The 25,340-nt window shown below is 35.3% G+C and overlaps 1 protein-coding gene across 7 annotated transcripts in view; it reads right to left on the bottom strand.

Annotated features, from left to right (window-relative positions):
- Nucleotides 1-1,421: 1,421 nt before the first annotated feature.
- INTS2 (integrator complex subunit 2) overlaps nucleotides 1,422-25,340 on the bottom strand; it is a 50,282-nt gene continuing 26,363 nt past the window's right edge. For 6 of the 7 annotated variants that reach the window (XM_064271321.1, XM_064271323.1, XM_064271320.1 and 3 more), the window contains exons 16-25: nucleotides 18,849-18,953; nucleotides 16,579-16,743; nucleotides 15,371-15,572; nucleotides 11,895-12,020; nucleotides 6,829-7,027; nucleotides 4,953-5,204; nucleotides 4,510-4,617; nucleotides 4,243-4,348; nucleotides 2,688-2,864; nucleotides 1,422-2,575 (exon numbers count right to left, since the gene is read on the bottom strand). In XM_064271321.1, coding sequence (XP_064127391.1) covers nucleotides 2,406-2,575; nucleotides 2,688-2,864; nucleotides 4,243-4,348; nucleotides 4,510-4,617; nucleotides 4,953-5,204; nucleotides 6,829-7,027; nucleotides 11,895-12,020; nucleotides 15,371-15,572; nucleotides 16,579-16,743; nucleotides 18,849-18,953 — 1,610 coding nt within the window. In that variant the 3' untranslated portion in view covers nucleotides 1,422-2,405. Of the gene's footprint in view, nucleotides 2,576-2,687; nucleotides 2,865-4,242; nucleotides 4,349-4,509; nucleotides 4,618-4,952; nucleotides 5,205-6,828; nucleotides 7,028-11,894; nucleotides 12,021-15,370; nucleotides 15,573-16,578; nucleotides 16,744-18,848; nucleotides 18,954-25,340 lie in introns of those variants that run through there. The other variant, XM_064271326.1, reaches the window with a different exon arrangement.

Raw genomic sequence — 25,340 nt, 5'->3', positions numbered from 1 at the left:
TCATACCTCAGTTGATAGTAATGCATATTTGTAATGCTGAAAAAAAAAGATAAACTTCCCAGAATAGTGATGGTGAGATGATTGTGATTATGAACTCAATAGATTATAAAGCCAGTAATTATAAAAGCTAAACAACTTGTAGGGAAAAATTCCATGTAAAGTTAAATGGAAAAAAGCAGACTCTAAACTGGGCATTAAGAATTTAGTTATCTGAAAATATGTATGCATAAACAAAGATGAATGGAAAGTACAAAAATGTAGTTTACCATTAGGCCAGTGGAAGAATAATGCCATTGATTTATAATCCATTAAAATACCTTCTCTGCTTTCACAAATTTTTTATACATCAAATCCTTTAAATAACTATTCCAGGTAACTACTATAATCTTCCTTTCCTAAATTCCTAAGGCTGTCAACTGGCTTTAACCTGGTATTGCCATTTAATGTATGTGGCATAACAGAAAGAATACACATAGGCTCTGAAGGCAGACAGTCCTAGATGCCGGTCCCTTGAACTGTGCTTTCAGGTTAACAGTAGTGGAATTAAACACAACAAAATTACAAGTTCATTGATAAAGAATATGAATGTTTATAAATCAATATTCAAAATAGCTGCACACATCTGTTTTCACTTGAATAAAAAAATCACATTATGACAAATTTTATAACCTTAACTTAAAATACATGAATATTAACATTTACTAACATATTTACATATTTTTACATCAACAAATCTGAAGAAAAACAGGATATGTTACTATTTTAACACAGCTGGTTTTGACCAGTCTTGGAAAGTTGATCCAGGAATGTGCACTGCATTTAGTTAGAAAACATACTTCAACCTGTTTTGAACTCCTAGAGGACACCTACTCACACAGAATATTCCAAGGCCCCAGTTTAAAAAAAAAGAAAAAAGGAGCAGTTTTATTTAACCTTAAGGGACTACAAAACTGCCTTGTTTAAAAATATGAAAAGTCTTATGGTATTTTTTAAGTGTATGCTTTTATTTTTCCCATAAAAATTAGTTAATTGAACATTAAGCATCTAATAAAAGCTATAAATATTCTGTCATGTATGATACTTCATGATTTGAAACAGCTACAAACTAGTTCTTATATAACACCCTTATGAGGTAGGGCCAGTAGTGATCCTATTTACAATGGAGTCAAGTAAGATGTTACTATTCACTAGTTTAAGGTTGAAGTTAAATTTGTTTTCCTAAAAACCACATTTTCTTATTACCTGCCCAACTTACTTACTTACTGTTATTTTCAAAACAGTGAAGAGATTTGGGTTTTTTTTGGGGGGGGGGTCATTAAGGTATTTCTCAGAAAGCAAAGTACCTGAAACACTGGACACCTAATTTTTTTTTTAAATGAGGATTATAGGTTACCTGAATACCTCTACTTAATCAATAGAAGTTACCAGCAGAGGACTGCAAAATCTATTGGCAAGACGGTATTTTCCATATTTTAATTTTTCCTGAGGTTCAACACTATATATATTTTCCTACTCAAAGACCTTATCAAAGTAAGATATGAATTATAATCCTAATGACAAACCAAGAGCTCTTTAATCCAATGAGTTTTATTGCTCTAAATTGTTTATTTTCCCTCTCTGAACATTAGATAAGTTAATCATTATAAAAATAATTAAAAAAAAAAAAAACCTAAATGAGATCTTTCAGGTTCTTTGCACAAAGATGATTCTTAAAATCCCAAATTATTCAAGTATCTCCTTAAACCTATGGCTTCATATATTAGTAAACTTGAAGCAAATATGTAAAATCTTTAAGTTCTCATCTGTAATTCCATGAAAATCATTATAAAAATTATTTGCCTTCTTTAAAGCCTTCTCAACACTGTTTATTGAGAATTGGAATTCCATCTTGCATTACTATAACTTGCACTGAAAGTCTTGGAGACTTCCATTTGGGTGTTTAACTCCTAGTTTTTCCTGAATTCTCCCTTCCCTTGATCCCTTCTCCCTGCCATCACTGCAGCATTGTAGCACTCTGTTAGAAGCTGAAAGTTAAAATAAACACTAGGGCTACCCAAAGACTCATTTTTATAAGAAATCAAATTAAAGGCATGGAAGTCTTTCTTCACTTCTAAATCTAAACATGCCAGATTCACTTTGCTGTAATGAGTTTCTTAAATGTGCTCCCAAGGGGGGGAAAAAAAAAAAGTTCAGCTGCTACAGTATAAACATACCAGCAAACTAGATCCAAAGAACTGTCAGTCATATACAGGCAAGCATAATTCTCAGAGAGTTCTATTCATGTTGAATGGAATCATTTTAGTGATTCCAAGATATTACTATTCCCATCCAGTTTAACATTTGTTACAAGATGCAGACTCATGTGGGTATATGCAACAGCTTCATTTTTTGCTTTAATTTTTTTTTTAAATTCCACTAACACTCATGTTTATTATTTCAATTATTGTGCTTTCAATACAATGACAGAGCTGCACATCAGGATCCATGCTTCCAGTGTCTCTAGATCCATTTTTATAAGATGGATCTTTACAGAGTCCAGACCATCCACTTGGTTTCTCCTTTATTTGTTGAAGACCTAAAAACATAGGAAAGAAAAATAAATTAAGGCAAGAAATCTGGAAATGATTTTGGCCCTTTTTTTTTTTTTGAGATATTAAGCTAACTCTTGAGAAGAAGTTACTACTTACGTGTAATAATTGGATCGATGTCTCTTGTCTGAGTGGCCACATCAGAGGCACAGACTTGCCCTATTTGGATCAACAAAGACATAATATCCTCATACAATGGAGGAAATGCTCGACAGAAAGAAACCAAACTTGGCAGAGTTGGCATGAAAAAAGCGTATCGCTTGGCTTGTGTTAAAACTGTTGGAAAGAAGTGAAACAGAATTTTTTACTTTACAGATATCTATACATACAGATATATATACAATATACTAAGCACCATGCTCTGTGCTGAGGATGCTCAGTTTTCTATGACATGAGCCAGCCCCTACCTTCAGGGAGCACAGTCTAAAAACCAAAAAACCAAACTCGCTGCCGTCAACTCCAACTCACAGTGAGCCTACAGGACAGAGTAGAACTGCTCCACAGGGTTTCCAAAGAGCTGCTGTCAAGTCAACTCCAACTCACAGTGAGCCTACAGGACAGAGTAGAACTGCTCCACAGGGTTTCCAAAGAGCAGCCGTCAAGTCAACTCCAACTCACAGTGAGCCTACAGGACAGAGTAGAACTGCTCCACAGGGTTTCCAAAGAGCAGCTATGGATTCAAACCGCCAACGTTTTAGTCAGCAGCCATAGCTCTTTAATCAATCATCATCCAACATACAAATTCTTATTATGTACAAGCACTGTGATAAGTGTATTACATGCATCATTTCACTCAATTCTCAAAATTTTATGAATGAGGAACGTACTATTGTGACACCAATTTTATGAGATGACTCTTAAACTTCAGAAGTTAAGAAATTTGTTCAAGGTCACACAGCCAGTTAGTAGTAGAACAGGGATTGAACTCAGACACTTCAAGATCTTAATGACTACAAATAATTATAACATAGTGAAGTGAATACAATGGAAAGAAAAATGAACAGGGTATTATGGGAGCACTGAGAAAGAATACTAGATTAACTACGCCTTAACTCAGAAGGACTGAATTATAGCTCATATCTTTTAAAGTAGTATATTTTTATACCATTTTGGTCTAAAGACCAGAGTTGGATAAAATGTTAAATATGCTTTAGAACTTAAGGAAACAATATATTTATCTCTTATTTCTACATATAATTATGTTTTTATGGAACTTTAAGTATTTGTAATAAATCACAACTTATTTTTTACTGAGATAATTATATATAGAAAGATTTGGTTTTCATTATAAAATGTGAAAAGCTTATTACATTTACTAGAAATCAATACATATTCATTCACAAAATGAAAGATACAATATGCCTACCTATTCACTTTCTCTACACTAAAAATCACACTTATAAATACGAAAACTTTCAAAAGAAGACTAATTCACAAGATAGCATAAGTTAAAACTAAGAAAAAAAAAACCAAACCCATTGCCACTGAGTTGATTCCGCCTCATAGATAATACCCCACAGAACAGAGCAGAGCTGCCCCATTGGGTTTCCGAAGAGCAGCTAGTGGACTTGAACTGTGAACCTTTAGGTTAGAAGCTGAGAAGATACATGTACTAATTTATGTTAGAAGTTGTTGATATCGGCTGGCTACACACCTGTTAGCAAAGTTCCCATGACATTGACAGCTAAGCGAGCCACACTGAGTGACTTCGGTAATGCATACTGGATACACAAGTGAGAGAGCAACTGGATAGCAAATATCTGCAATACAAAATCCAAATATTACATGTTTCTGAAGAATATTTCTAGGTATTAAAAATACAATTATAATTTTTTTTAAGTTTTAATTATAATTTTTTTATATAACTAGCAATACTGGAGGGAGATAAAAAAATTTTCTAAAGTTACAAAATGCTTATTACCTGTTTCTCAAGTTCTGGCTGTGCAATAAGCTCAGGTATGAAATCCAGACAGATGTGCATAGATGGAATACCTGCAACCGTCAGAGGCAAAAGTTCACATGGATAACCCTATCTCAACAAGAAGGGAAGAAGGGTTAGAAATAAAATAATTTTAAGTCAAATACAGATAAAAATATAAAGTTTCCACTGCTTTTCTATGAAAGTTGCTGAGAAGGCTGCAGCATCCTACATCTATCCTGGCATTTCATTTTTCTGATGCGCTAGAAAAAGGATAAATTATCTGAAACACTTCATTAGATTTTTTTAAAAGTCTTTTAAAAATCTGGATTTTCCTCCAGATTGCATTTGTGTTTTCTCCGGTTTCTAAATGATCTCTATTAATTTAGTATTCAATGCCCTCAAAATTAAATTCAACCGTAAAGCCTCATTCTTTGAAAACAGACCTGAAAGTGAACAAGCTTAGCAATGTTTGGATCTGCAATATACATCTGGTGCAACAGACAACAGATAAGGCACTGAACTTCTCGAAGGTTACAGAGCAAATTATCTTCTCCTTCCTCCATCTCCTTATTTGGACTGCTGGCAGTAATAACACTTTGTACATTCCTCGGCAAGCTGTCTGGATTGACACCCCTTGCTTTCTCCTCTTCAGTAGGTAAGCAAATCTCTAAGAGAATCTGGACTGCCGCACTATCCTATAAGCAAATAAAACACAGCAAATGTAAGATGTTTTTGAGAAGCTTGTCTAAGAACCAAATCTGATTTTGTTTTCACATTAACAGCAATGATAAAATAACTAGTTTCTTAAAAAAAAGGGGGGGTACTTCTAAGTGCAGAAGTGAACAATCTCTGAGGCAATGGTTCTTACCTTTTTAGAGTCATGAATCCCTTTAAAAATCTGAAGAAAACTACAGGTCTTCTCCCCATAAAAATAAACATATGTAATCACGCCCATCTAAGCAGGAAGGACTACAAAAATGAATATATGCATCTCTGAAAGATGACCATTGCCTGGGCTATAAGAAAGCAATTACTTGACCTAAGTTTTCAAGAACTTGATGATTATTAAGTAAGGCTAACCTTATTTTACAAGCATCATTCTTGGGTTGACGAGTTTTTGGTTGTTGCTACTGTTTTGTTTTTATCTGCAAACTGCCTAGGCTTGAATCCTAGCTCTGCCATTTACTAAATGTGTAACCTTGAACAAGCCATTTAACCTGAGTTTCCTTCCTAATCTGTAAAAATGGAAATGATAATACTCATCAGTTAATTATAAAGATTAAATGAGTTGAAATACATTATGAACTTATAATAGCACCCGGGATATAAAAGCATTATATAAATGTTAAATATTATGGTCCTCAATCCCTTATCTGAAATTCTTAGGGCCAGTTATGTTTTATAACTAGGAATCAAACATACTAAAGTTTTACAGCAAAACATACCACTAATCACATTAAATGGGATCCCCCCCAAAAAAGAACCAAACCTAGTGCCGAAGAGTCGGTTCCGACTCATAGTGACCCTATAGGACAGAGTAGAACTGCCCCATAGAGTTTCCAAGGAGCACGTGGTAGATTCGAACCACCAACCCTTGGGTTAGGAGCCGTAGCATTTAACCACTACGCCACCAGGGTTTATTAAATGGGTTAAAAATCATAAATAGTTTCATCAATTCAGGCCAAGCCTTGCCAACAAACAAGTTTTTTCTGCCATCAGGTCAGGTTTTTCTGCCAATTGAATTACCAAAAAAAGTATCCGTTTTCATAGCTTTTTTATTTTCTGTATGCAGATAAAAGAATTGTGGACCTGTATTATTGCTCCTAGTTCCACTTACTACCAATAAGATTTCAGAAAATATATTCGAATACTAAGAAAACATTCTACACTGAGGACCTCAAATTGCTTAATATTTTATCATCTTACATCTCCTGCATTACTAAAAAATGACTACTTAAGGCTTCAGTAAAATGCTACATTGTTACAATATCGTGAAGATTATTCTTGATTTTACTAACAGTCTATATTCAAAAGGAAAGATAACACCATTATAATAGGCTCTGTAATAAAAGGACTACACAATGTATCACCCTGGTACACAGAGGGCATAACATATCATCTATTTAACTGATTTCATTAATAGGGAAGCCCTTGTCCTTTTATGGAAACCCGGGTAGTGTAGTGGTTACGAGCTACAGCTGCCAGCTAAAAGGTCAGCAGTTTGAATCCACTAGGCGCTCCTTTAGGGTTGCTATGAGTTGGAATTGACTCAACGGCAATGGGTTTTTGTCCCTTTTTGACTAGAATTTAGTTTATTACCTGAGCAGCCAGTAATGCATTTTTCAATTCTTCTCTGGTAACTTCTGGGGCATCAGTTTGTCCAACTAAACCTATTGTATTATTCTGGGAAGGCCTATCTTGCTCTGCTGTTTCCTTCAGATGAGCACTAAGGTAGGCTTTAGAAGCAAGAAGATATCCATTCAACATGTGTAAAGTAATATCCATTAGTGGGGGGCATCTGAACGCAGAAAAAACAAAAGAAAAAATATAAGAACATAAATTTATAAATTAGCCAGAATATGACCAATCTAGTTTAAGCAATTAGAGAAACCTGAATAATGAAGTGTAGTAACGCTTTTCCCACTGAAATGTTTATTCTCAAAAATAAAAAGTGTAAAATACATTTCTTATTCTCTATATTTCAAGAGGGTCTTCGGGTGCTGTAAATGGCTAACATGCTTGGCTGTGAAGGTTCGAGCCCACCCAGAGGTGCCTCAGAAAAAAGGCGTGGTGACCTACTTCTGAAAATTAGCCATTGAAAACCCTGTGGAGCACACAGTTCTACTCTAACACACACAGAGGCACCGTGAGTCAAATCAACTCGACAGCAACTGGTTCCTGGTGTATTTCAAGATTCAAATAATCACTGTGATCTAATTAATCTTCTCAGCTACAGTCAAATATAATGTATACCCTGGAAGAAAGATTTGCCTTTTTAAAGAAAATGGCACTACCAGTAAATCTCTTAGCTATGAGCTTGTCAAGCAACTTTCCTCAAAGAGAAATATTCTATTATCGACAAGATGAAGGGGGCTAGAACAGAGTATTTATTCTTTTTACTCCTAACTGTTCCTTCTCAGTTCCTTTGGAGCAAGGTGGCTCCATACAGGCAGTCCCCACCTTATGAACAAGATTTGTTCCTAACTGTGCCTGTAAGTCAAATCTGTAAGTCAGTAACAGGTGCCACAGTGGTTAAGAGCTCAGCTGCTAACCAAAAGATCCGCAGCTCAGATCCACTAGCCACGCCTTGGAAACCCTATGGGGCAGTTCTACTGTGTCCTGTTAAGGGGGTTATGAGTCAGAATCAATTCAACCCCAACGGGTTTCGTTTCTTGGGAACAGGTGCTAACCTTACTTAGTGCAAAAAAGGTGCCCTGGTGGCACAGTGGTTAAAGCACTCAGCTTCTCAAACCCACCAGCCACTCCGTGGGAGAATGATGTGGCAGTCTGCTTCCATAAAGATTTACAGCCCTAGAAACCGTATGGGGCAGTTCTACTCTGTCCTATAGGATCACTGTAAGTCAGAATTAACTTGACAACAGTGGGTGGGTTTAGTACGTCAAAAGGTCTACATGCAGGAGGTGAAGATGATTGTGTGATCTGTTGTGAGGGCAAATTTACGTAACATTAAAGGGCAAGTATAAGTTGTCCACAAGCTGGACATTCATAACCCAGGGACTGCCTGTATTCTAAGAGTGATTCGTTCAATTGTCCTGCAGAAGTTATTTACTGAGCTTCAGTTTCCTCATCTGTAAAATGGGTGTACAGTTACACATTCCTCAAAGGTTGTTATGGATTAAATTTAAATGAGACAAAAACAGATACACAAATTAAATGTAGGAAAGAAAACAAATTAAATTAGTAACCACTACAATGTCAAGCCCTTAGAAAAAGAAAAAGGAAGTCCACTCGTAAGTCTCTTTTACGGAAAAAACTAGCACTCGTGATTAAATAGGCACTATAGCTCTATAACTGTGGAACACTGAAAACAACCGAAATGTCCATCAAGACGTAGATAGTAAAATGAATTGTGGCAATGTTTCTCAAAGCTGAAGATAGGAATCACCTGGAGTGTTTGTTTAAAAAAAAAAAAAACTCCCAAACTCCAAACCTGTAACCCACTGCTGTTGAGTCAATTCCAACTCACTGAGACCCTATAGGACAGAGCAAAACAGCCCCATAGGGTTTCCAAGGCTGTCATCTTTACGGAAGCAGACTGCCACATCTTCCTTCCTCAGAGCAGCTGGTGGGTTCAAACAGTGGACCTTTCAGTGAACAGCCAAGTGCTTAACCACTGAGCTACTAGGGCTCCTAAATGTCAACCCAGACATTGTAAATTAGAGTTTCAAGAGCATAGGCCTGGTAATCTATATATAGAAGACGACGCATTTAACATTTATTCATTTAAGAAAATTTGAAGAACCCTCCATACTAAAACAGAAAACATGTTGAGAAGAGTAAGTTTTTAAAAGAGGAAAATAATGCTTTTAATACTACTAATTTTTTAAAAACCATCCTAAAAGAACAGAAAACTAAATATTTCTAAATTTATAAATACATAGAAAAGTAAAGCTACATATACACACCATTATAATAGCTGAAGTTTCCTCTGGAGATGGAACTGGGATTGATCAAAAGAGATCAATGAGGAACTTTGTTTTAGAGAGGCAGAATAGCAGATATCAAAGAGGGCAAGCCTTTTCACTTCACACATTTTCTTGTTGTTACATCTTCTATGTTATGAAACGTTTACTTATCAATGTACATTACGAAAACTTTCATACATATGTAAGAAGGAATAGTGTAACGAACCCCCAAGTATTCATCACCCAGCTTCAACAGTTATCTAGCCACGGCTAGTCTTGTTTCATATAAACTCCCACTCACTTTCTCACCACCACCACTGGGTTAGTTCAAAGAAAATCCTGGACATTATATGATTCATATGTTTATAACTTTCCATACTGTTCGGTATTTTTTAAAACCATGTGAATGATACCTTGGTGAAAAAATTAAAATTTAAAGAAATGAATAAAATTAAAAGATAACACAAAGCTACAGGGATACAATTGCCATATATGTACAAAGAGCTGATATGCTATATAGATGAAGAGTTTTTTAAATCAATAAAAAAGATAAGCATTCCAATAGAAAACTGGACTAACGTACAAAGAAGAGATTCCAACAGCCAGGAAATATATAAAGATGTTCAATCTCATAAAAATATAAAGTGGGAATCCATTTTTTACCTACCAAATTGGAAAATATTACATAAAATAGTGTAGGAAGGTGTAGGAAAGAATTCAGTATCAAAGACTGCTATAAAATGGTTCAACTTTTCTGGATGGCAGAATGAAAATATGAATCAAAAGTTTTTAAAATCAGCATGTTACTTATGCCCCAATAATTCCAGTTTTCAGAATCTGTTCTAAGTAAAGACCCAGAAGTATGGGGAGCTGCACATGGAATAGTCTGCACAGCACTACTGATAACAGCAAAAATCGGGGAGAGGAAAGTCTAACAATAGAGGATTGGGTTAAGAGCAGAGCGTACCTATAAAATGGAATACTATGTAGCCAATTAATATAAGAATATCTATTAACATGAGAAACAGTTCACAAGCTGTTTAGGAAAAATCCAGGCTACAAAAACATTACATACATTATAACAGCATAATTTAGATAAAGAAAAATATGTAAATGTATAAATGGAGCTTTGTGAACCAATTTTGAGCAGATGTTCTGAGAAAATACTTAAATACCAAATTTTAAGAAGCAATTGTTCTCATGTTTGCTTGATTCAATTCAATTCCTTCAAGCAGGGAAATTAGATAATAAGTATCGTGCCTCACTCTAGTACCCTGAAGGTGGGCCAATGGACTAACATACAGAGAGGAATTCTGTTTTTTATTTCACCCCCTTGGTATGTGGCTGAACAACTAGGCACAGAAAAACATACTCTTAAGCATTGTAATCATTTGTGAAAAGGCCAAGCATTTTGTTCAGACTTGGGAAAACAAAACATGATACGTAGACAAACAATTTCAAATCAATACAAAACCTTTTTTAAAAATTCATGAACTATATAATATAAAACTTATAAAAGAATCTGCTTCCAGAACAACTGGAAGTAATTCAGGGGAAAGGGGATTCTGAACAATGATGAACTGCATTTTAGAAGTAGCTATTTTCTAGAAGTGTTATTTACTGAGTTTTACTTTTACTTTTAGGTTTAATGTCATTTATACTGATCATTCTCTTGATTCCTGTTTTCTAAGAGACCTCGAGTTCACCAACCATATCTGACTCCTTTTGCCACTTCAATAGTGCCATCCCTATGGCTGATGACAGTTAAGTACATGCATAGAGTGTATCCTAGTTAGTTTTCCTGACTCCAGTTTCATTCTCCTCTAACCTGTCTAGCACAAAGCCTCTCTTCCTAGATTATCTCTAAAGTCTGCTCTTCTCAAAAATTAACCCTCCATTCCAAGCCTTTTTCATTCCAGCTTCCACACTTTCACTCCCACTATTCTTTTTCCTAGAATACTTTCCTAAATTCCTTGCCCCACCATGTAAAATCTGGTCATCTAAACCCTATCCTTCAAATTACTACTAAGGTCCCATCTCCTCCACATCTTTCCTGAACTTTTAACAGCACTCACTGACTGTACTACGCAGCCTCATATAACCATATTATTTAACTTTTCATGTATTTCTCCCAACAAGTGTATTTCTCCACGCACATAATACTCACGTTAAAGACAAGCCCTTCAACTTTGATATTGCTTAAATATAGAAACTAGAAATTCAAATACAAATTATTCGAATTAACTCTGCCTTTTGAGATGAACTCACTTGAAAGCAATTGCTTGAATTTGGCAATTGGCAAGAGTTACAGCCAAATGCGAAATCAATGACACTAATCTCAGAATTAAAGATGCCAAAGTGGTTGCTGTTTTAATGCATGGAATGATTCACAATGGATCAATTTTTTTAAAAAGTCCTTTTCCACAATGCTAGCAGAAACAGTGCCATCTTTACTGGTCGTGACCCTGAGAGAGAGAACAGCCACTACTGATGGTTGCCAACACCAAGAATAACATTTCTCTTTGGGTTTAAGGCTAGGTTTCATTAATCACATATCAAATATTATACTGAATATAGAGTTCATGGATATAAACAACCAAAAAAAAAAAACCTCCACAGGCCACACTACCAGTTATCTGCAAGAACACTAAGATAAACGTTTAAACTGAATATCTTCAATTTCTTTTGATTCTCCGAAGCAGAGCTCTATAATAAAAATGAAACTCAAATGACACATACCTGTGAACCCTCTGATCACACCTGAGGACGATGAGAGGATCTATCATCAGATCATTCTGAGTATACTTTTGTTGTCGTACAAACTTTATTGAAGGTTGCAGTGCATTGACTGTCATTACCCACAGCCTGATGAGGAAATAATCACGTTCATGAACAACTGTATTATAACTGAAACACATTTCCCGTAGCCACCCAGTCCTTTCTCTCTTAGAAAAATATACTCGGGAAAAAAATCGGAAAACAGGTGTGAAGGAACTTTGAAAATTTCAAAACTATAGAAATCTAACCTATTATTGTGTCTCTAACACAAATAACGATAAAACAGTAAACACAAAGTAGTCTCAGATTCTTCACAGTGGAATTTCATGTGGAATAACCATGGCATATAAAATAAAAACTTGAATTAGAGCCTCAGTTATACCATGTGTTATGGATTGAATTGTGTTCCCTCAAAATAAATATTTGGTGTGCATGGTATTATGACTATTATAAGTGATATTTATAGTTGAGCTATGTGATAATCCTTTGATTAAATTTTCTGTTATACACTTCCACCCAACTATAAATAACACTTATATAGTCATAATAACATGCACACTGAATAAATATTTAACAAAAATATTTGGTATAACAGCTTGGGAGAAATGAGGGAAGCGGAAGTCTATGTTGGAGGGATGAAGATGCACGGGGAGGAAGTAAGACGCAGCACTAAACCTTCATCTCGTGTAACAGGAAGTCAACAGATAACTCCTGAAATTGGAAAATCAGATGCTGCATAAGCGTATTATTAAGAGAGATGAGAGAAGGGTGCATAAATGCCAGAACAAAAAGATAAAAGGGTTGAAAACAGTTGTCTCTGGGAAGCTAGAATCTAAAATGGGAAAGGAAACCTCATACACTATTTAACTTCTTAGATTATGTGCATTTATTACTTTATAATAAATTTACAATTTAAATAAATTATAAAAAACTATAAAGGTAAATTAAATTTGAATGAACCCAAAACCAAACCCACTGCCATCGAGTCAATTCCAACTCATAGTGATGCTATAGGGCAGAGAAGAACTGTCCCGTCAGGTTTCCAAGGCTGTAATCTTTACGGAAGCAGACTGCCACATCGTTCTCCCATGGAGCAGCTGGTAGGTTTGAACAGCTGACCTTTCAGTTAGCAGCTGAATGCTTTAACCACTCCGCCACCAGGGCTCCTTAAATTCTAACACTAAGTAAAAATTAAATTTAAAAGTAAAAATATCCCCAGATCTGCTGAATCAAAATCTCAGATAGTCAGGCCCAGTATTCTTTGTTTTTCAGAGCTGTCCAGGTGATTCTGATGCAATCTATGGGCCGACAAAGACTCATTTCATTAAAGACAAAATAATCCAGCGTTTCCCAAATTTTGACACACTTTGGAATCATGTGGGGAATCTTTAAAAAAATACTAATGCCTTACTCACACTCACTGACATTCTGATTTAATTGGCATGAGGTACAACCTGGCCATCACGGCTTTTTCCTTTTTAAATAGTTCCCCATTCCCTTTTCCCCTCAGCACCTGGTAACCACAAATCTACTTTTTTCTCAATGCATTGCCTATTCTAGATATTTCATATAAGTGGGATCAGGCAATACTTGTCCTTTTGTGTCTGATTTATTTCACTTAGAGTAATGTTTTCAAGGTTTATTCATGTTATAGCATATATCAAAACTTCACTTCTCCCCCCACTGGACATACTTTTAACTCAGTACTGAAGTCATTCCTAAGGTTCACCCTTCAGCCAAAGATTAGACAGGCCCATAAAACTAAGGAGACTAAATGGGCACACCAGCTCAGGGGCAAGGATGGGAAGAAGGCAGGAGGAAACAGGAAAGGTGGTAACAGGGAGCCAAAGGTCAAGAAGGGGAGAATGTTGACATGTCATGGGGTTGGCAACCAGTGTCACAAAATAATATGTGTGGGGGAGAGGGAGGGAGGGTGGGAGAGGGTTTTTTACTGATTAATTAGTAGATAAGAACTGCTTTCGGTGAAGGGAAGGACAGTACTCAATACATGGAAGGTCAGCTCAACTGGACTGGACCAAAAGCAAAGAAGTTTCCAGGATAAAACGAATGCTTCAAAGGTCAGCGGAGCAAGGGCAGGGGTTTGGGGACCATGGTTTAAGGGGACTTCTAAGTCAACTGGCAAAATAATTCTATTATGAAAACATTCTGCATCCCACTTTGAAATGTGGCATCTGGGGTCTTAAATGCTAACAAGCGGCCATCTAAGATGCATCAATTGGTCTCAACCCACCTGGAGCAAAGGAGAATGAAGAACACCAAGGTCACACGACAACTAAGAGCCCAAGAGACAGAAAGGGCCACATGAACCAGAAACCTACATCATCCTGAGACCAGAAGAACTAGTTGGTGCCCGGCCACAGTCAATGACTGCCCTGACAGGGAGCACAACAGAGAACCCCTGAGGGAGCAGGAGATCAGTGGGATGCAGACCCCAAATTCTCATAAAAAGACCATACTTAATGGTCTGACTGAGACTAGAGGAATCCCGGCAGTCATGGTCCCCAAACCTTCTGCTGGCCCAGGACAGGAACCATTCCCGAAGACAACTCATCAGACATGAAAGGGACTGGACAGTGGGTAGGAAAGAGATGCTGATGAAGAGGGGGCTAATTATATCAGGTGGACACTTGAGACTGTGTTGGCATCTCCTGTCTGGAGGGGGGCTGGGAGGATAGAGAGAGTTGGAAGCTGGCAAAATTGTCACGAAAGGAGAGACTGGAAGGGCTGACTCATTAGGGGGAGAGCAAGTGGGAGTACGGAGTAAGGTGTATATAAACTTATATGTGACAGTCTGACTTGATTTGTAAATGTTCACCTGAAGCTCAATAAAAGTTACTAAAAAATAAAAATAAAAAATCTAAATTAAAAAAAATAATATGTATATTAATTGTTTAATGAGAAACTAATTTGCTCTGTAAACCTTCATCTAAAGTACAATTTAAAAAAAACTTCATTTCTCTTTATGGCTGAATAATATTGTATGTATACACCACATTTTGCTTATCCACTCATCAGCTGATGGACACGAGGTCATTTTCACTTGGACATCAGTATTTTTAAAAGCTCACCAGATGATTTTCATGTGCAGCCAAGTTTAAAAATGACTGCAATGATGCAAGACATAATCTATACCACAATCAGTCCCAAATGACTATAAATGAGAACCCACTGTTAAAAGAATTTTATCAAGTTGGAAATGCTTAGTTTCTATTTCTTAAGATAAAGCTTTATTCTTTTCCTTAAAGTTGTTAACAATGTTTTAATCAGTAGTCTTCAAAAAGGAATTATATTGTCCAATATTCAATGACTGATATAAGTAGTCTTGTGAAATTTTTTTTCAACAATTAACTTTGGCTTATTATATACTATCATTGCTATACATTTATCTATTACATGTAACAATACACTGGAATTACCTTCTAGGCATCACAGTATTAAGAACCATCCATAGTTTATTGACTGTTTGAAGAATTCTTCGTGGAACCCCTGAATTCAATAGCTGGTTCATATTGGATGTTAATACTTCTGCATATGGTATAAGTTCACTGGCAGAGAGCAGGGTCAAATGTTCTAGAATCTGCATCACTTGTGTGTAACTTACTGGGACAGCTGAAAATGCTAAAATGAAAATTTGGCAGTCACAATCTAAATTTTATAAAGCTTTCAGAGCTGGGGATAACATTGCTCTCTCGGACTATAGGCCAAACAAAACAACATAACTACGTTAATAAAAAATAAAAGTTTCATTTCTAGGAATAGTTTTAAATAAACGTACAAATAAGGGGCCTTAAGAAAAATTCATATAAGTACAGCTGTCACTTCATGAAGATCAACAACAAAAAAAATCTCAATTTTTAAATCACATCAACAACCCAAGATGTCATTTTCTTGGTGGTTCAGTTTGATTTTAAAAATCAACTCAGAAAAATACACCCATGTACTGCTTTTGGAAGTAATGTTATTTGAAAGATTCAAACTTTTTAACTTAAAAACTACCTAGAATTGTGCTCTTCAATGCAACAGCCACTAACTACATCTGCTACTGAGCACCTGAAATGTAACTAGTCCACACTGAGATGTGCTATAAATGTAAAACACATACCAGGTTGCAAACACTTAAGTGTGAAAAAAAGAAAGCAAAATATCTCACTCATGATTTTTATATTGATTACATGCTGAAATGATAAACAGTTGGATTATTAAGTTCAAAAAATTATATTATTAAAATTAATTTCACCTCTTTTTACTTTTATAATGTGGCTATAAGAAAGTTTAAAATTATATGCATAGCTCGCATTATAGTTCTGTTTGACAGCTCTGATCTAGATGTTGCTCTATTGTATTTACTCCAGACCAATTTAGGACCTTCCTAAAACCACACTACCTGTACTTAGTGATACAACATAGCATCTATGATGGAAAGGATATGAGCATGTCAGAAAAAAATGGTTAAAACTCCTTAAACTCAAGAAGAATTACTTAAAATATATTCACCAGAGACTATTATGATAGCCCCAGGAAAATTCTGCATAATTTTAAGATTTCAATGAGCTTAGTATCTCTTTGTACTACTAACAAGGGAAAAGGTAGACTGCATGGAATAAAATCTATACATGTACTATACCTTCTTGGAGTTGTTTGGGAGAGTGGTTTTTGGCATTATTTGTCAGGAGCATTCGCCTTAACAGGGCATCAGTCCCTGTGATTTCTTCTTCACAGATCCAGTCATCCACAATACATAAATGTGGGTAGTTAGTTGCAAGAAGACGCAATAAAGCAGAATGCAAACCTTGAAAATTTACAACAAGTCAATTGGATTCTCCATTCTTAAATACCAGAGGCTTTCCCACTTTCCTCCCAATTCAGTAGTTAGGGCCAGGGGATTTGCCTAAATAAAGATGCCCAAGATATGATTCACAGTGAGTTGGCAATTACTACCTATAACAGAAGTTCTCAAGCTTTCTTCTACCCCATCCCAACATGAAAATCTCCAATCAGGTAAACCTATTTAATATAACAGTGGTTCAGGAATTGTGCAGGGAGGAAAGATTAAGGAAAAAAATGTCCATTTGGAGTAGATCATATATGGTGTCAAAAAAGGCCTCACTCAGAAATCCTGATATGCCTCTGTAGGAGAACATGCCCTCTCCTCCAACCCAGTTGCCCACTTTTGAGTGCCTAAAAGGTCTCAGGCACTTTATGTGCATTTTTTTCATTTCACCCTAATATCCTTCAAGATAAGCAATATTGCCTCCATTCTACTAAGGGAACTGAGGCTGGAAGACATCTATTAACTTTCCCAATGCCCACAAGAGGGCATATTTGTCTTCCTTCAAAAAGAGTTAAAGATTAAAAGGAACGGGAAGCCTTCCTTTCAATAAATCAAAAGCCTTGTTTCTAACATTTTGTTTTAGCATAGTTTGAGTATTATGACTATTACCGTATAATATCAATAATGAGAAAATAAATGATAGTACAGTACTGTAAAATGCCTCTTTAGTTACATGAAGCACCATTATGCTAAATGCTTGGCCCGTAAGTACCCAATAACTGTTGTTGCTACTACACTATAATCATCACCATCATCAGAATAGTAAAAGAGTAGTAATCGCAGTTAAAAAAAACAAACCAAAGCCACTGTCATCAATTCCAACACACAGCAACCCCATAGGGATTCCAAGGCTGTAAATCTTTATGGAAGCAGGCTGCCACAGCTTTCTCCTTCAGAGTGGCTAGTGGGTTTCAACTGCTGACCTTTCGGCTAGCAGCTAAGCACTTTAACTACTGCGCCACCAGGGCTCCTAGTAATAGCAGTAATAGAAAGTACTGTAGATCTGATCATCCCTTTATTATGCAACTTAGATCAAATCATACCATCACTTAGTCCCAATAGGGATAATATCTGCTTCCTTTCTCACAGTAACTGCTTAAACATTAATGTTTCTATATTTGAAAAACCACTAACAATCAAAAGTGGTATTATTGTAAAGTTCAAATCTCTAAATGCACACAGAAATGCTACATTTACATTTAAGATTATCACAAAACAGTCACAAAATATTAGTGCAAATTAATCTACATTTCATAATCTTTGCAATTAAACATTTTAATTGACAAATGCTGTCAAATATAACATCTTCTTGAAACCAACCAAAACAATGAAAAAGAAAATTCCAACTTAAAATAGAAAAAATCCGTACTCTGAAAAGTTACAAGAAAAGGTGGTTAATTCAGGAAAAAAATCTAGTTCAAAAAATATTACAGTATTTACATACTATGGGGCCCTGGTGGTACGTGGTTAAGAGCTACGGCTGCTAACCAAAAGGTTGGCAGTTTGAATCCACCAACGGCTTCTTAAAAACCTTATGGGGCAATTCTACTCTGTCCTACAAGGTTGCTATGAGTTGGAATCGACTCGACAGTAATGGGGTTTACCCATACTATGGAATACTACAGAGCAATTAAAAACAATAAGGTAGAGCTACATTACTATTATGAAAAAATCTCTAAGACAAGTGAAAAAAGCAAATCTACAGTTAAAACAAATTTACCGGTATGTGTATCTATTAGGTTCAACCACATCAAATTGCTGTTTTAGTAGGTCAAAAATAATTGCATCCTTGTAATTTCATACAGTTCAACCTATAGGAAAAAAAAGTCTGAAAAGATTTACCGAACTGAAAACAGCTGGTGTCTGTTTTTTTTTTCCCCCCTCTTTGGGGGAGTGGAGGAAGTAGGAAAGAAAAAAGACAGTAGATTTAGTGAGGGAGGTGATGAGGAATTTTACTCTTAAATTGTCTGAATTTTTGACAATGAGTACCTATTACACTTTTATAACATTATAAACAGTAAGTTTCTTAAAAATTAACTTTAGTGGTAAAAGCAAGTAAATACCTCCCAACTCCTGCTGTAGCCCTTGAGCCTGTCGAATAAGGAATTTGATAGGGATCTGATCCATCAAAGAAGAAGAATATGATTTGGGCTTTCTTTGCATGGCAGCTGTTAGTCAAAGAAAAAGTGTGAAATACATAGTCAAAAACAAATGAAATCTTAACCTTCGAACCAAATGGAAACAATGTCAAACTACTCTTAATTCACTTAAGATGTAAATATAGCACATAAAGGATGACGAATCGCTACCAAAATAGTGAATACACAGGAAGAGCAAGAACATACCCTAAGGCCAAGATTTGTAAAGTGCCCTGAAATTGAAACTAGTGGGCAGAAAAACCATGAGTAAGAAAATCATCTGCACTAGTGTCTTACACTAAAAAAACCTGAGTCAAGACGTGCCCATAATGGGGAAAACCAAATGCAGTCAGTCACATAGCTTACAGCTTCGTGATTCCAATGTTAACTTACAAAAAAGAGCCTTTATTTAATCATATTATGTACTACAACGGTGACTGACTCTTTCAAAGTTAGGCAATATGAATTTGACTTCCTTCTCTCATACCTCCTACCTTCAGCCAGCCAACAAGTCCTTCTTAATTCTAATTCAGTGCCTACTCATCTTCTGTTTGAATACCTACTACAGCCCAGTTTCCCTGCCTCCAGTTTCTCACCTCTCTAATCCATCCTTCACACTACTGCCATAGTTCTCTTATTTAAATACAGATTAGGCCAGATCATTTCTCTCTGACTCCATATCCAAATCCTTCACTGGATCCCTAGAGTCCACAGAGTAAGGATCCTTGCCAATCAACATTATCTTGCTCTGTCTCATCTCCCACCATATCCTGTATGCTTGGTACCCTCATCTCATTCCAAGGTACTCTGCTTATACACCACAGGGATATATGAGAATCTCAGGAGGGTATGTGTAATTTGGAAAAGCATACCCAATACAGTTATTCTTTTTAAATTACAAACCACAACATGTAAAGCCTGACAAGTTTTTTCTTTTGGCTGAGGACCAAGAAAGCATTTAAGAAATATTTAAGTACAAATGTTTGGATTGAGATTGAGAATCACTGCCTATACAGGGCATATACCTCTTGATTAGATATGCTGTTGTGGATATCGACTCATGGCAAGACCATGTGACAGAGCAGAATTGCCTCACAGGGTTTTCTTTATGGGGCAGATCGCCAGGTCTTTCTCCCACAGACCCACTGAGTGGATTTGAACTGACAACCTTTCAGCTAGCAGCCAAACACTAAACCATTCATGCCACCAGGGCACCTTTGATTAGATATAATGCCCCTTTAAATTAATAAACTAGCATTCTAGTTTTCCACACCCATCTTTTATGAATTGAGTAAGAATGTGTCAGAATGCAGTTGAAACAACAGTTAAGAGCATAGATCCCAGTGATAGTCTGCCTGGGTTCAAATCCCAGTTTCAGCACTTATTACTTAGAGAAGTTACTTAACTTCCCTGTGCCTCAGTGTTCTCACCTGTAAAATAAAGATAACAATAGTACTCTCCACAGAATTGTTGTGATTACATTAGTTAACACGTGTAAAGTACTTACAGTAAGTGTTTGGCACAGAACCCATAAAACAGCGCCCAATAAATGTTAACTAATATTATAGATCTAGAGTCCCCAAGATCAGTTTAGGGTGAAGTATCAATATTTAAGTTTCTAGACCTATGAAAGTTAAGACAAAATCCTGAATACATTTTAATGATTCCATCAAAGAACTGGCAGCCCATGAAGCCTTGCCTAAAGCAGTTGTTTCTTTTTAACATCTCTGTGAAATACCCATTGAGGACATTCTTAATCCTCCAGTAAAAAACTAAACTACAATTATGAGAAGCCTATGAGATGATCGGTTTTATATATATACCATGAACAATCACATTCCCAAATTTATTCCAATGTATTGCTTTCAAAGGTACAAATCTAACATTTAACTTCAACTGCAACGAAACTGGAAATGTTTTAAATATTATTAACATTGTCTCTTGTTGTTTTTGTGGCATTTTAATCCTTAAAAGATGGAAAGCTCCCTAACTCATTTATAAACTTAATGTAAACTTGATACCAAAGTCTGAAAGGATGAAAGAGAAAAGGGGGAAAAAAAAAGAACACTCAGGAAAAAAGGTCAATCTCACTTGCTTAAATATAAATGGAAGAATCATTTTAAAAAAAAAACAAGGAAATCAAACCCAGTACCATACTATGAGCAAGTAGGGACCACTCCAGGAATACAAGAATATTAATTATACAATGAAATATATAAAGAAACCAAACTTGATAAATGTAAAAAAAAAAAAAAAAGCATTTAATTGATAAATTAAAAATTATTTTAAATAAATGTCATCTAAGAATAAAAGGAATTCAGAGTTTGACTAATCCAAACTAAACATCAATACCTTTCCTACAGCCACTGACAACTTGTTAGGAGAGATTATGCAGAACATATAGCTTCTATGTAAACTACAAAATTTTGCTGACAAACGAAAAATTACTTGAGTCATAAAAAAAAATTAATTAGCAAATTCACTCATTCAACAAATAGTTATAAAGTGCTTACGATGTGCCAAGTACTATCTAGATGCTAGAGACACAGCAGTGAAAAAAGTGGACAACAAACAGCCTTCCTGAAGCTTACATTTTAGTAATTAAAAAGAAAAAACACTTTATATTCCTAGGCAGGAATACAATACTGTAAGGATGTGAATTTTCTCCAAAATAATCTAGAAGTTTATCTGCAGTGGCGAAAGGCACAGGAAATGTCACACATAAAAAACGAAAAATTCAGAAACAGGTATAGGTTTGTAATAAAACTTGGGTATATATAAAAGCAACCTTCTAAAGCAGTAGGAAAAGGGTGGATTATTCATTATGCAATGTGGACAAATGACTAAGAAAAAATAAAATTGGATCTCTATTCCTGTTTTACACCAAAATAAATTCCCAGCATATCTAAATTTTAAAAATAATATAACAATATCCTAGAAGAAAACAATAGGTGATCAGTTATATAATGTTGGTGCCCTGCTTTGGAAGATTTTTCTCCCCATGAAATTCTGTAATTAAACAACACTATAAACAAACGATAACACTCAATTTGTTTATAATATAACACTCAATACTGGAAAAAGTATAGGGAAATTGGCATGTCCTATCTCACACAAATGTGGGAGTTCATACAGGTATAATGGATCTCGGAAGGCAATATGGCAATTCATTTTTTTAAATCTTATGCTTTTTTATAACCTTTGAATTAGTAGTTCTATATTTTAAGAATTTGTCCTGAGGAAAAAAATAATCATGACTGTTTATAAAGTTACTTCTAAGGGTGTTCATTCCTCTATTGTTTATAACAGCAAAATTTAACAAAAATTTAAATGTCCGACAGTAAGGAATTTATTAGGCAAGTAAATGTATACATTTGTATCAAAATATTATACATAAAAGATAATGTTTTAGAAAAAAATTTTACTCTAATGGGAAAATGTTTAAAACATATTAAGTGGAAAGAGTAGATTTAAATATATTATGATTTCAACTTTGTGAAAGCTATCATACATGCAAAGACTAAAGGCTTTTCTAGCAAAATTTTAGTGGCGATTATCTCTAGGCAGTAGAATGATGGGTAGATTATACTTTCTTCGTACTTTTCTCATGCCTAAATTTTCTCCAGTAAACACACCTTTTATAAATGTTTTTATTTTAAAAACCAGCTGTTCTGCAGAAAGTAGTATATGTAAACAATTAGGTAAGTAATGAAATTTAAAATTTTTACATGGTTACTATTCTACCATATAGTCAAAAAAAAAAACCTCTTTTTGTCAAAACTTAATTTAGCTTCAGGTTTCACAGCTCTGAAACTTCAAGCTGCTAAGAAATAACATCTGCCAATGTTTGCTTAAACGTTTCTGCATTTTAAAAAGAGGAAGTTGGAATAATTTTCTTCTCAGAGAAAAATATTAACTATCAAGTGCAAAGAAAAACTTTCAAGTTCAGGGATTCAGAGCCAGTGAACACCACAGTTTCCCAAGTATCACGGGATGTGTCTTGTTGTGCTGGTGACCAAGGAAAAATTTTCACATGTAACAGAATGACCAATGCTGAAACATAGGCCAGATTTTGCTGTTAAATGAAATTAAGCTGGAGGGTGAATTAAGCAAGAAATGCTTTTAGCTATGGTGTTTAGGATCACACTGGCAGCTTTAGAAACAGGTATAGATGACATTAATTACTATTTAACTTCAAAAACATGCAAAAACTGTTTTACCTAATTAACAAAGCTTTCAGATACACTAAATAGGAAACGTTTTGTAAAAAAAAGTATGAAACTTCAAATGCAATGATAATGTTCAATTTTTTAATTGGGTAGTAGAGCACAAGAATTTATTCTTCTTTATTTCTAACACATTCTTTTGAATCTATACACTATTCAATTAAAATTAATATATACACATGTATTATAAATATTTAAAGACAAACTAAAAACATATGTTTGTGTGAATATATATACACATTTTTTTAAATGACTATGATATTCTAATACTTGGCTCCATCTCAAATTTCAGAATTCTATATTTGAGCTTCTGCAGCTACCTGGTGCCTACTAATAAGGTTCATTATAAGGGCCAAACCCACAAAGAGTTAACAGCGTGCTGACACTACAACACAAGGTACTAGGTAGAAATAAATTTGAGACAGTATAATTATTTTTTGTCTATGAAGGATTAAAATTCTCTCATGTTGGACATATTGTACAGTTACCTAACTCCCCTGCAGATAAGAAACTAGACAAGACGAAAAAAATCTTCTAAACCAGGGGTAAAATATCTCCAAACAAAGGCCAATCCCTCCATTAGTCCTCTACATCTCATCTCCTCTCTGCTATCAAGGACATCATTCCAGAGACTCTCCCCTCTCCTACATCACCAATTCTTCCTGCTCTATAGATTATTCCCAACAGCATACAAACATTCTCTTATCTCTCCCTTCTATTAAAGAAATCCTCCCCAACCTCATTTTCCTCTTCATTTACTGCATCATTTCTCTCCTTCCCTTTACAGTTCCTCAAAAGAGCTATCTCTACTCATTGTCTCTAATATATCTCCTCTAATTCTCTTTTAGACCCACTACAAGCAGGCTTTCGTCCTACCACTTGAATAAAACTGTGAAATTCAAATGACCTCAAATTATATTCAGTCATCAGCTGAGCCTCAGTTCTAATCTTACTTGATCTATCAATATCATCTGACATAGGTGACCAGTCCCTCCTCATTGGAACACTCTTCCCTTTGCATCCAGGACATCTTATCTTCTTGATTTTCCTCCTACACTCCCTCCTCCCTTTATGAACTTATTTACTGTCATGATTTTAAGTACCAGATGAGTATACACTATACACTATTGCTTCCTTCACATTCCCACTTTAACGTCTAAGAGACATTGCCAATTTAGCATGTTCAAAACTGAGCTCCTGATCACTCACAAATCTGCTCCTTCTCTGATGTCTCTCATATTTCACACAACAGCCATTCTATCCTTTAGGATCAGGCCAAAAACCTCCAAGTCAACTTTGGCTCCTTTCTCTCAAACTCTATGAATCCATCAGCAAAATCTCTCAGCTCTACTTCCAAAATATATGTACAGCTACCTACCAGTCCAAACTAGCATTACGTTTTGGCTAGAATCTTGCAATAATCTAGTAACTCTCCTCTCATCTTTCAGTTCCATCTCCAATATTCAATCCAGGCTAAATTGTACTCCTAACCTAAAATCCCTAACTTTTCAATACACATCCATCAAATTGTTGTAGAAAGAATAGCAGATTCACAGTCAGGTGTACTGGTTTGGACTAAGCATGTCATTGGGAACTAGATTACATAATCTGTATAGACTCTCCCAGTTCTAAAATTTCTGAGTGATTTGTTAATTCTGCATGGTATATACACAAGAGATGGCTGTACTATTTATTGTACTTAAAAAATTTTTTTTTGCTAAAACATTAATTAAAATAACAACTAAAGATGTATCTTTTTCATCTGCTACAGTATTAATGATCTGAGTTCACCCTCAGAACACTTCCTAATAACTCGTTCCTGTCCTATCTATTAAATCCCAACTGTCATATTCTTTAACAGAACTCAATTTCTATATGTGGATATAAGTGGGAGACTATTACATAATGCCTATATATTAGTCCATATTTTCCCCAATATGACAAACACTACAATTACTGTTAGGGTGTCCTCTGTATAACCCTAACAATTGTAGTTAGGAAAGAAAATAGCTAAGAATTCATAATATATTTAAACACAATGTTTCAGATTAAAAATAAAGAAACTGGTCTGCCAAACACTGAAAAGTGACTTTCATTTATAGCTTTTTAAATAGTAAAATCACTCAGTTGTGGCTAAATAACCAAAACCTTAGAAGAATTTTCCCTACATTATGTACTCAATACCTACAAC

This window comes from Loxodonta africana, chromosome 18 (genome assembly GCF_030014295.1).
Source record: "Loxodonta africana isolate mLoxAfr1 chromosome 18, mLoxAfr1.hap2, whole genome shotgun sequence".
NCBI lineage: Eukaryota > Metazoa > Chordata > Mammalia > Proboscidea > Elephantidae > Loxodonta > Loxodonta africana.
The sequence above is the reverse complement of the archived record's forward strand: the minus strand, read 5'-3'. Positions and strand labels throughout refer to the sequence as shown.